The following is a 12,795-nucleotide window of genomic DNA, read 5'->3' as shown; positions in this document are numbered from 1 at the left end:
TGCTGTTCTATAATTTAAGCAGGTTGAATGTAAAAGAACTAGGAAGTACAACGTGCAAGTACAAACTGTGTGGCTTACTCATACAGAAAGAATCATCCGCCTTGGAATGTGTGTGGGTTTGGGAGTATTAAATCATTAGAACAAAAATAGCCAGATCTGTAATCCTTGGCTTCAATAAAATGTTAAAGGGTTGTGAAGTTTTCAGGGAGCAAGCATACAAGTGCAGCTTAAAGCCCCACGTAGGACCAATTTATGGTGTCTGGGGTGTTGCACCCATGTAAGCATAAAATCCCAGGCTTACAATTGAATAAGTATATAACAATAGATGAGCATGTGTGCATCTTTGTACGTGTGTGTGTGTGTGTGTGTGTGAGCACGTGCAAAAAAAAAATTGAGAACCGGTTTTGAAGACCTTTACACAACTCTAATTGTCTGGCTATGTAAAGTATGTGTAGCAGTGGCTTTGTGTAGATATCAGTGTGTTAATGTGTGTGCCTCGGTGTGACGGTATATCTATCAGTGTGTGATAGTGAATTTGTGCATTGGATTTTAAGATCACCCGGTCGCTAAAAGATCATTAGAATTCATCAACTCTAAATGGCAAAGGGTAACACAAAGCACGGTGACGCCACGGGGACCAGCAAGGCATTGTGTTAATTGGCCCAGTGGCAGCGAAGGGGTTAAGATTTTGGGCTTACAAAATATTTTTGTTACATTTATAAAACCACAATCCGACCAGTAACAGGATTTTATTTAATTTGTGAAGGTTGGCTTGGAAATTGAGACTTGGCAGTTGTTGTAGTTCCCCGAGAGTCAGATCTTTTCTTTTTCTTCTTCTAACCCGCATGATAAGTGTCCTTCCTATGTCAGATCTCCCAATTCAATATAAGATGCAGTGAAACAAGCAGTTAACGATGCATTCACTTTTTTTTATAACCGATGGTTAACACAATCATTCATTTCATAGAAGGTAATGCATTTTTAGTTGCATCACCCTGCTTCTAAGTCATTTTCAAGCTGCCGTTTTAAAAATTAGTTTTTGTCCCCCCATTCAATATGTGCATCAATACAATCTACACCAGGGGGGCGTAAACTGGGGGGCGCAAGATTTTTCAGGAAGGGCGCGGCGGTTGCAGATGCCCCGCGCTCTTCCCCCGAGGCATTTCAACTAATGCCGGGGGATCACGTGAGGCCTCTGCAGCTTCACTTACTTTGTTTCGGCGATGCCATAGCAACGTGGCGTCACATGACCCCGCGACGTCATTTGACGCTAAGAGCCGAAGGTAAGGGAGGGGGGCACGAGCAGGGAGGGAAGCATGCAGGGGGGTGCAGCAGGGAAAGACTGCGCACCCCTGATCTACACACTGACAAGTAATTAGCCAAGTGGCCAATCGATCCGTTCTCCTGTGATCGATCGGCAAAGATTCGGCTCGGGGTTCACTAAATCACTGTCAGTGCTGCAGAGGAGTACCCAAAATGCAAAGTTCTGTGTGGAAGATAATGTGACCAGGCAGCCACTAGATCCAATTGGTGCACGCCTAGAGAGAGGGCAAAAGGGGTGTGCCAGAGCCTGTCTCAGCAGAGAAAGGGGATGTGACTTTGTAAATGGTTGCTATAGAAACAAAAATGCTTGTTACATTAGAATATATTAAAAAATGTCTTCATTTTGTTTTTTTAAATGCTACAAGTATTTTTTCATAGTACAGAACTGATTTATTAAAACAGAACACACGTAGGATATTGCTTGAACTGCAGCTTTAAAAGTGCCCTAGCTGATGCTCTGACAGAAAGGTGGCGTGCATAAATATGGTTACATTATTACTGAATAAAGTAAACCCCCCTTCCTGAGAGTCCCTGCTGTTTTCAGAGTTTAAAAAAAAATCTAAATTAAACGTAGTTAGACCTGTTTAATTTAACTCTGGCTAAAATTAACCCTGAGCTGGGTTACAAAGTGCAATAATCGCCCAAATGTCACAAATTAAAACCCAACATTGCCATTAGTTCCCCTCAAGCCAAAGGGGGACTGCACCTTTAGTTTTGTTTCTTGCAAATATTTGCATTATTTTGAGATTATGAAACTGATTAGACAAACACTTATGAGCTGAAAAATGGGATTTGCCAAAAGGCTTTTCCCCTGTTTGACTGTAAGGCCGCCTGGAAATGAACGAGCCTCTGCTTAATGTGTTCTAGCTCATATTCACCTGACTACCACTTAAGCAGGGAGACGGAAGAAGCTTCTGGGGATCCCACGCTCTCTGACAATGAGAGACACGTTTACAAGAATGTGTTAGAAGGCGGAGATATACCTTTCCAGGGATTGAGTGGCCTGAACCGACGCCCCTCCAGCTCTGCGTCCAATAAAGGTAAGTCAGCCAAGAAAGGGCATCTGTGAGACATACGCTGAGGAGGCCTTTTATTTATGATTGTGTTATTTCTGTGTATTATGTGAGTTTAGCAGTTATAAGTGTTAAACTAAAGTCTAACCTGATATGTACGTACATATAACATAACATGGAAGTATATATATATATATATATATATATATAACTTAACTCAGTATTATGGTTTAGCCTATCCCATAGCCTCTCTTGCATTCCCAGAAAAATCAACCCCACACTGATGAGACCCATCAAGGTCGAAACGGCTGTCTGTGGGTGGTTTTCTGGGTATGCACCTTAACCCTGGCTGTGCTCAAAGCTGTGACCATGCAGCAAGCTTAAGCCTATAGGGAACCATGTTAAAAATGGTTATTGAGGCAAAAAGTGACACTGTGTGCTCATTTGCATGTCATTTCCCAGAATCCCTTGCTGCAGTGGAAGTGCTGTATGCTGGGTGATAATGGGGAAAGGCGGGGTTGCAGACCTGCCTAAGACATGCAGATGAGCATACAGTTATATTTGCATATATATATATTACAGTGGTCGACAAATCACCAAAAAATCTACTCGCCACCTAGTACCACACGTGTGCTGCTTGGGCCAATATGAGCTCGCCACAATGTTAAATCCACTCGCCCGGGGCGTGCAAATGTATAGGTTTGTCGAACACTGTATATATATATATGTATATATACAGTGGTTGACAAATCACCAAAAAATCTACTCGCCACACAAAAAAATCTACTCGCCACCTAGTACCAAACGTGTGCTGCTTGGGCCAATATTTACTCGCCCGGGGGTTAAATCCACTCGCCCGGGGCGAGCAAATGTATAGGTTTGTCGAACACTGTGTATATATATATATATATATATACCATAATACTGAGTTAAGTTATGGTGAGTAAAAAAAGTGACAAAAACCCTCCACAGGAAAACAAATATGCAAATACAACTGTATGCTCATCTGCATGTCTTAGGCAGGTCTGCAACCCCGCCTTTCCCCATCATCACCCAGCATACAGCACTTCCACTGCAGCAAGGGATTCTGGGAAATGACATGCAAATGAGCACACAGTATATATATATATATATATATATATATATATATATATATATATATATACTGTATGTATGTATATAAACACAGAAATACACACAGGCTTTAGTGTTCCCTCCGGTGGAATATGTTGTGATATTCTATGTTAACACTGCCATGAATATTGTGGACACTCGGTGCTATGTTGTGTTATCGAAGAAGAATGATGCTGGCTACAACTGTGTGTGTGTATGTGTGTATGTGTGTATGTGTGTACTGTATATATATATATATATATATATATGTATATCTCGACAAATGCACTCGCCCACTCGCCTGGAGTGAGTGCATTTTCCCCGCTGTCTAGTGTTACCTGCGGCGGTGTGGTGCGGAGTCTCCCGACAATTTCCTGCTTTCCCCTGCAACTTGCAAGAGTCTCCCCTGCAGCTCCTGTCAAAATGACTGCACGGCGTCAATTGATGCACTTTGCCATGACAACTTGACACCGCTTGACGGCACGTAGTGTCCCGTTGTCATGGCAACGCGCGTCATTTGACGCCATGCAGCCATTTTGAAAGGAGCTGTAGGGGATACACTCGCAAGTTGCAGGGGAGAAGCAGGAGAACGGCAGGAGACTCCGCACCATGCTGCCATACCCCGCCGCAGGTTAGACTCGTGAGGTGGGGTGGTGAGTCTTTTTGGGTGGGCTAGTGACTTTTTGTTTTGGGAGAGAGTGTGTGTGTGTGTGTGTGTGTATGTGTGCATATATATATATATAACACAATGTATGTATCATATGCCTTATATACCAAAATGTGATAAAAGTATAATAAAGGTAACATAGAAGGGGAATATCACTGTCATTCTATGACGTGTTGTAAACATGCAGATCGTTAGCCAGGGTCGCCACAGATCTGGCAGTAGTTTTGGACGCTAACAATAGGGTAGAAAATGACAGGCACAGAATATGATACATTCTTAATATAGGCATCATTTGGCATCTTCTATTAACACTCCCAGATCACAAGGTAACACAGACAGGACAAAGTATAGTACTGTACCTTGAAGTAGAAATCCTGCCCCACATCCGCCCAAAATGAACACCAAGTTGTCCCTGACCATAACCGGCCCAGTATCATGTCCATGTAGCCCCCTTCTCCCCCAGTATTATGTCCATGTAGCCCCCTCCTCCCCAGTATTATGTCCATGTAGCCCCCTCCTCCCCAGTATGCATTTTTCCTCTGTAGCTCCCAACATTAAAAATCTGATAAATACAAATTGTAATTTTTTTTCACAACACATAATTTGAACTGAACGTGTTATATTCAAAATATATTTTTATCTCTCTGCTGCATTAACCATTAGTATTTTAACACATTGACTTTATTCTATTCTGCATGCTCACAAATGGATCCTAAAGGTGGGAATGCTCATATGTTTTCACATTCCTCAATTAGCAGCCGCACATTTAGTGCTAGCAGTACGTTAGGTAGCACATATAAGCAGAAGTCATCGTTGTCCGCTGCAAAAGCTTGTATTGCTGAAATACTCCCATCCAAATTCAAACCTAAAGTCGCACCGCCGAGCACCTTCACGCAAGGCAAGAGCATAACGCCGCCTCAACAGAAAGCACAAAGCTGTGAAAACTTGCTCGACTCTTTTTCGTCGTTTGAAAACAAAAATTTTTGCACAAGACAAGCAGGTGGGAGTGTCGAAAATCTCTTGGCGAAATCCTGCCGAGATTATAACACAAAGTCGGGCAGTGCGATGAGTTTGCAAGAATACAGCGTGAATGCCTCCAAATGTTCTTCCCCATCAAGTTTCAGAACCAACGGAGCGGAGTTCACCGTGATGTACAGAGGCATGCACCATATTAATCATACTACACTTCACTCTGCATCGTCCTGCTCCAGTGTGAGAGACATTGCTTCTCATTTTGAGAAGGAGGAAAAGCACAGGGCAGTTCATGTTCCTGGACTGGGGGGCTCTGAACATATCCCAAAACATACAGTGTTATCCCGTGTAACAGCATTTGAGCAACTTATACAGAGGTCCAGATCTATGCCTTGTCTAGACATATCCAATGGACAAAGCACCTCGCCTACACCATCGCATTGTAAAGGGGGTTCGTTGTCAGCCTGTTCTGCCGATTCCCTTTTGGAGACCCCATTGAAAAACAATGTAGCGAGACATGTTCAAATACCAATGCACACCGCCTCTACAACTAGCAGTAATGTTGAGGAGGCCAGCTCCGACCTCAGTGACACTGCACTTGGAGATACTCTTTCTAGCTGTGCTGATGAGACTGACCGACTTTCCAATGCATCCAATGGTAGCTGCAATAGCACAATCAAACAATCTCAGAAATATAAACCTAACACGTGCAAGAGTTCCTGTCCAGCTTCTTATACGCGATTTACAACTATTCGAAGGCATGAACAAAACATTTCCAAGACCTTGCTTTCAAAATCAGATACTCAAGTTGATCGGCAGATTTTTCAGAGAAATATATATCTTATGAGCCCGCTTCCGTTCAGGTTAAAAAAAAACTTAAACAGTTCAAAAAAGTCACCACATACCACAGAGAAACACAATGATGCAGTAGCGCCAGCTAGAGAAAGCCAGCTAGATAATGCATTACTGCCTACGCAGTCTTGTGAAGAAAGACCTCTTGTTCCAACACGCCTTTCCTCATTTGACATTGTAGAAAGGTTGAGTTGTTTCAGTGTTAAAAACCTTGAGCAGGATAGTTCCAAGCTAGGATCCAACTGTTCTGACTCTCTCGATAATGGAGATATGGTCTCATTTCCTTTAAGTAACAATTTGGACACAAACAACAACAATCAGAACGGTGAACATGGAACATATACAGAAGGTGGATTTTTTTTTCTGTTGCTTCTTACCAATGTGACACTTCATCTGTGTGGCCGATCATTTAACTGTCTTCCCACTTTGTTTCCATATTTCTTGACTCCACATCAGTGCTCGTCTGTGTCCCTCCTAAATTAACATTTACATAAATTGTATGCAAAGAAGCAGCTTACTACCCCCTTAAACTGAACATATACTGCATTGATAGTGGCAGAGTTGTACTGTAGATGGACGTTAATAAGTATGTGTAATATACATAAAGCAACTTTTTTTTTTTATATGCACGTTCAAAATGCAGTGTTGTTTAGGACCACGTTTATTCTAACTCCAGTAATGTGGACGTGATTTAATCCCGTTTCAAAAATCTAAACAAGTGTAAGCATTTCCAGCTACCAGTTTATGCGCTGCTGGAAGCTCCAATCAGGGGAGTCTGAATAAATCTGACTCTGATTACGACATGTTCAGCTAACAAGATTGCCATTCCCCCCCCCCCCCCCCCATTCAGATTCCCACTGGTAAAAAAAAAATAGTTCCAAAATGTTTTTCAAATATTTATATTCGTTTGATTTTTTTTTTTTATGTTTAGAAACCTTCGCTACCCAGAAGGAGCAACAATGTGTTACTTTGCAATGTGTTGCAGACCAGTCTGACCGCTAAGTGCCATTTACCTAGTTTATCCAATTAAAATCTGAGTGTCATTAGTACAGTTTTGTCCCATAAAGTGATGACTTGTACTCTTCAATTTCTACCTTTTTTGTTTTTGATCTTTCCAGCAAGATCACAAACAAAAGGTCTTTTATCTTTCGGTTGCCGTGATTCTGTATAAAGTAACCTACAGTCAGAATTTCACATGGTTCTGTGTGCTGGTTCAGTATATGTCTATCTGTGCCTTAATGAATATGTATTTTGTGGGGTAACTCCGTTGTGTTGTTTTGAAGTAGATTCAGAATCTCCAAGGCATTTTGCACCTCTCGAGTATATGGATGCACCGGAAGAAGTCATTCGCAGACGCTATGACAGCAAAGAGGTATTCCCTTTATTCTTACTACCAATCATTTTCACGAAGCAAGTTGAATATTTGTGTTCAACACGTCTTTAAAGTTAAAAAAAAATAAATAAAAAAAAGTAACGCACTGGGGGAATTCATCATAGTTTTATTTCAGATATTGCATCAAATTGTTGCAAGTTAAAAGATAGTACTGGACGTGTTATCACTAACATTTAGTTCTAGTGGGTAAAAATGTATGCAAATGATTTGCTTTAGTATGGAATTTTTCTTGATGTCCATTTGTTGAATACTTGTGATTTTAAAGCAGTCTGCAACACAGAGATTTATCTACATTGATACAAAGCAGCATTAGAATCTATAGGTTTAACCCCGTTAAATCCAGGGCGATTGTGGCACATTGCAAAGGGGCAGAAAGGACATTAAGCATTATATAAATAAAAAAAAAGTGTGTCGTTTGTGTTCTTGTAATAATGTGCTTTTCTTTTTTAAAGAAAAATCTGGTAAGTTTATTTCCTTTTGAACTGTGAAAGTGTATGAGGCCTATTCTAGTATCTTTGAAGAGTGACAAACCGCTTCTAAAGTGCCCTTTCCGATCGGATTGGCGTGCTTGGCTATTCTGTAAGCCCTTCTCGCATGTCCAATCCGTGTCAAGAAGGCTTTTTTAGAAGCGGTTTCACTCCGGCTCTGCCAATCCGATCGGTTTGTCAACAAAAGCTTCCAACTCGTATTTTTTGACAAACTGTAATTCCCGTAGCTCCGTTATGCAAACCGCTTCTAAAAACCTCGCATTTTTTTCACGCCACCTCAAGGGTGGCGAGCTTGGTATTGAGAGTTCCATCCAGAGCCTGAAATATATGGGTTTGGCTGAGAGAGAGCAAGACCCATATCTCAGTAAAACCCATAAGTCAGACTGGGGATGGAGTTGGCAACACCTCAGGTTATTCCGCTTCTAAAGCACGTACAGTCCGGGTGTTTTGGTTGTTAAACCTGGCGGTTTGTGACTTTTTTTTAAGAAGCGGTTTAGAAGAAGCGATTTGCATGAGAGAATAGGGTGTTTTCTCACATGTCATTCTGCTACGTCTGAACACGCCAAACCACGCCGTTTGGCACTGACAATTTCAGCTACCAGAATAGGCCCTGTGTTTTATTGCCTGCCAGTTTCTATAGTCTGTTATTATTCTGTTATTATTCTGTTATCAATCTGATCTGCCTTACACAAGCAGTTTATCCTGAATCACAAGGATTGCAGTCAGCTCTGGCCAGGTTTCATGTAAGATATCCATTTCTTCATTCTTGACCTCCTCTAGATTTAAAGTTAATTTGGATATGTATTTTAAAAGAGAAATATTATATACATGATATCTATGTGCAAGCAAGCCATTTATTGAGGATAATAATAAAAACATAAACTTTACAACATATTGAAAGGGGGGTTTAGTCATAGGCCTTAGTGTATTTTCGTTCTACTTCTATGATAAATAATAATAACTATGATAACATTATATAATATGATGATACCATTATTTTCTTATATAGCGCTAATAATGTATACAGCACTACCAAAAAAGCCTACAATCTAATTGTTGTAGGACAAAAAAAAGAGATATATCCCTAAAGGGGGGTATAGACATCGTCCAGAAACAGGGCACACTTTGGTCTGTGTAAATATAACAATCACTTTAATTCTTAATAGACAAAGGATGTACAAAGTCAAAAACACTTAAATATCTAAACATAAATGAGTGAGAAAAGACATATAGCTGTAATAATGTCAAAATACCAGAACAAATGTGGTGGACAGCAGAAAAAAAGGTTTCCGTGAGGAAACCGATAGGACCCTTACTGACCCAATAACAGTACCCGGGTCCAATATAGGATACAAAATAACCTTAGCGTGGTTTTTATTAAAGTGCATAGAGGAGAAACATGATATCACTCAAAATGCAGTGACTGAACTAAATGGTCCTTATCGCAGGGTAAGTATAAATGTAGCAGAGTTGCTAATGCATATGACCCTACGATCCACTGCATTGAACCTCCAGAGGAAAAATTAAGCGTCCACAGTCCCGATTTAGTAGGTAGGGGAAATGGCGTCAGCTAGTAGAAAAGCGCCAGAAAGCCCCATGCTGCACTCTCGTCTGCTCTCAACTTCGACCCGACGTACCTTTCACGTGTTGCTTCATCAGGAGCATGGCTCAAATTTTTGTTCCTAAACCACAGGCCACATGAAGGCCCAAATATGTACTAAATGGTGCTAAGTAATGAGGCGTCAAATTGAGTAGGCCATAAGAAGAGATGTAAGAACTTTTCGCCAAAGTTAGCGTTTGCCGCGAAATTGGCTTATTTTGCAAGTGCAAATCTTGGTGGACGCGTCTGAGTTTGGAAAACCCCGCTTCTGCTTTTGTTTGACATTTTACTCGGGTGAACTTTCCTTTTGCAGACTTTCATCTTCGCGACTGAGTGCGTAAGGCCGTGGCGCTTTTTGGTGCTTATGCAAACTTGAGGGTTTTTTTTGCACCAAACGAAATAAGTCTCGCAGATTTCATTGTATTCGCCATGATTTGTAAGCAAAAAACTTTTGTGAGTTTGAGAAGATTGACTAACATCTGCGCGAATATTCCCATGCCAAACTTCAATAAATGCGTCCATCTCTAGCCATAAAGGTGCCTTTTAGCTTAGCACAGCTTCATAATACTGCCCAAAGTCATAAGTATATACTGTGATGGAACGGGGTTTAACCACTCAATATTTCAATAACAGCTTAAATAAGGGAATCTGCTTGTGTAAAATCCTCTTTGTCAGACCATGATGAAAACAGAACTAATTATATATATATATATATATATATGTATATATATATATATATATATATATATATATATATATATATATATATATATATATATATATATGTACATACACATACACATACACAATGCTACAAGTGGCAGCATGTATATTTGAAAAGGCAGGGTATGACCTTTCTGATTGGTGTTGGCTCTAAGATATGTGACTGCCTTTAATAAATACATTATTGTTTTGATCTATTTATGATCATTTATTTGATATGTCACATTTGTCTTGTACATGTAATTTAAATATGATTTATGTGTAGTGTCCTTGTATGTTATGTGTATATGGTTTCTGTGTAGTTAATCCTACCTAGAATTAACTTACATAATATATATATATATGTGAAAGAGTAAAAGGGGAATTCATCAATGCATCAATTTCATTGCTGATCATTAAAAATAATTAAAAATAATAATTTTAGCTACTTATGAACACTCAGTATAATGTTTGCACCATCACTTCTGACATTCAGAGGTGGAAATTCAGAGGTTGGTAAGAGTATAAAAATGTTAAGTAGAAAATAGCACTATGTATAAAATGGCATTTTTAATTAAATATATTTATACAATAAAATATAATTCAGATTACATTATTTAGGAGTGTTTTGTATTGTACTATTATTTAGGATAAATTAATTGTACCCCTAAAAAGGAACGCAGACACACTCCTTTAAATTTATCCGAGACGTGGCTTGGTATTTGAAGGGTTTAACTAGCATAATATACCCCATTTTGTACTGCTGTAGCTACGTACCTTTGACCTTACCATTAATTTGACTCCTTGATCCTACCCCTTAATCATTAGGGCTCAAGCACTGATCCCAAATTGTCCAGTGCAACTATTCCACATTCTTTGCTAATCTTACTTTTTCTTTCATCATTATCTCCAAAATATAGCCCATATTTATGTGGGTGTTTCTTGCGGAGGAGTTTATCTAAGGCTTTGGAAGGCAAACACACCCATTGTCATGCCTGGTAGCTCTTAGGTACGCAGGAAAGAAAAATAAGATTAGCAACACGTTACTTGTTGGAGATGTATTACCCCCAAAATATTTAGGCTGTCTCACCTCCCTACCTCAATGCGGTGACAAACCGTAAAGAGAATGTTTGATATCATTCTGCATTGGAAGAGCCCTGAAACCAATACATTGTTTCTTTTCAATGACGTACTGATGTGTTTTTTAGTAGCTGTGTTGGTAATGGAGAAATGCCGATTTGTTGCTGGCTGTGATGCATTCAATGGATCAATACGAGAGTTGTTTATACAGGGAGTCCTCGTTATCCAACGTTTCACTTTACAACGAATGGCATATCCAACGCTTTACAACGCAACCCTATGGGCCGTTGTTCGATGCCAGAATGCGTTATCCAACGCTCACCGCCACTGATTAACATGGGACTCACTTTACAACGGTTTCACTATCCAACGCTACTTCCAGAACGGATTCCGTTGGATAACCGAGGACTGCCTGTAGTTACTGTATATGCAAGCATTATGAGAATGTATGCGTGAAGTCTCAATGCTTATATATAACAACATCTATGGATAATTCTCATTTTTATACATTTAAAGGTATCACAGCTGGGAATTACTAAATTATTCTTAAATGAATTGTATTTTTCGGATCCATTTGTGGCTTCCATGGGCCTGGTAGTTATTCGAGGAAATCATATTGACGTATTGATGCTTTTCCTTAAGGCGCCGGGAGATACCTGCCAGCCCATTTAGGTGACGGAAGATGTTTTATGGAATAGCACCGATAAGTGAATATGGCCTTAAGTCTTTCAATATTTTCTTGGGGACCAACAGCATGTCGAAAGTATAAACCATTTGCTTAATGAATCTGTAATATTTTGTGTTATTACACCAATCGGAAAGTGCTAACCTGTATCAATAAAGCATTGATGAATTCCCCCCTACTGTTTTATCCAGTAGAAACAGGGATACTTACTTATATTGTTTTGCCAGTTTTCATGCCATCAGACAGGTTATTTACAGCCCCTCTTATGCAATTTTATCTTAGAAACTTTTAGAGGATCAAAGAAGGCATAAACGTGAGCAAGAAGAGGCTGATATTGCAGCTAGAAGGCACACTGGCAGTGTCCCATCACATCACCAGTTTATCACTAATGAACGATTTGGGGACCTCCTCAATGTAGACGATGCAGCAAAGAGGAGATCTGGGTCAGAGGTCTGTTCTGGTTACCCCAACCTCCTGCTTGACCCAAAGCAATATCTGCCACTCACATCGTCTCATTGTAGCCAATCATTAGTTATCTAGCGATGTTGCCAATCGGCTTCATGTAGATTTGCTTTTTGCCTAATTTGGCTGGTGAAGGAGCTGAAATGAGCAGCTTTATGTTGGAGCATGCGGGCTGGTAGAAAGACGGTGCTTCCTTGCAGTGCATGCGTTCATTATACAATACCATTTTTCTACATGTCTTCCATTACGTCACAAAATCATTCTTTTGTCTGCTTCTGTTTCTATTAGCTGTAATTCATTAAGATATGTCATTCCTTTTAACATTCAAAAAAAGCATGTTTTTATCTTGCCCTAACATTCTGCAAATCAACTTTTATGCTGCGGTTAAAAATGAATACAGTATATGTTATTGTAAACGCAAAACTTGAAAGAAATGAAGCCGTGA

General features: G+C 39.9%; 1 protein-coding gene across 50 annotated transcripts in view; it reads left to right on the top strand.

Annotated features, from left to right (window-relative positions):
- SORBS1 (sorbin and SH3 domain containing 1) overlaps positions 1-12,795 on the top strand; it is a 296,558-nt gene that overhangs the window by 252,288 nt on the left and 31,475 nt on the right. For 46 of the 50 annotated variants that reach the window (XM_075610940.1, XM_075610946.1, XM_075610947.1 and 43 more), the window contains 3 exons: positions 2,191-2,363; positions 7,227-7,312; positions 12,171-12,338. In XM_075610940.1, coding sequence (XP_075467055.1) covers positions 2,191-2,363; positions 7,227-7,312; positions 12,171-12,338 — 427 coding nt within the window. The remainder of the gene's footprint in view (positions 1-2,190; positions 2,364-7,226; positions 7,313-12,170; positions 12,339-12,795) is intronic. The other 4 variants (XM_075610957.1, XM_075610987.1, XM_075610989.1 and 1 more) reach the window with 1 other exon arrangement.

This window comes from Ascaphus truei, chromosome 8 (genome assembly GCF_040206685.1).
Source record: "Ascaphus truei isolate aAscTru1 chromosome 8, aAscTru1.hap1, whole genome shotgun sequence".
Classification (NCBI taxonomy): Eukaryota; Metazoa; Chordata; class Amphibia; order Anura; family Ascaphidae; genus Ascaphus; species Ascaphus truei.
Note: the sequence above shows the minus strand (reverse complement) of the source record. Positions and strands in the feature narration are given on the sequence as shown.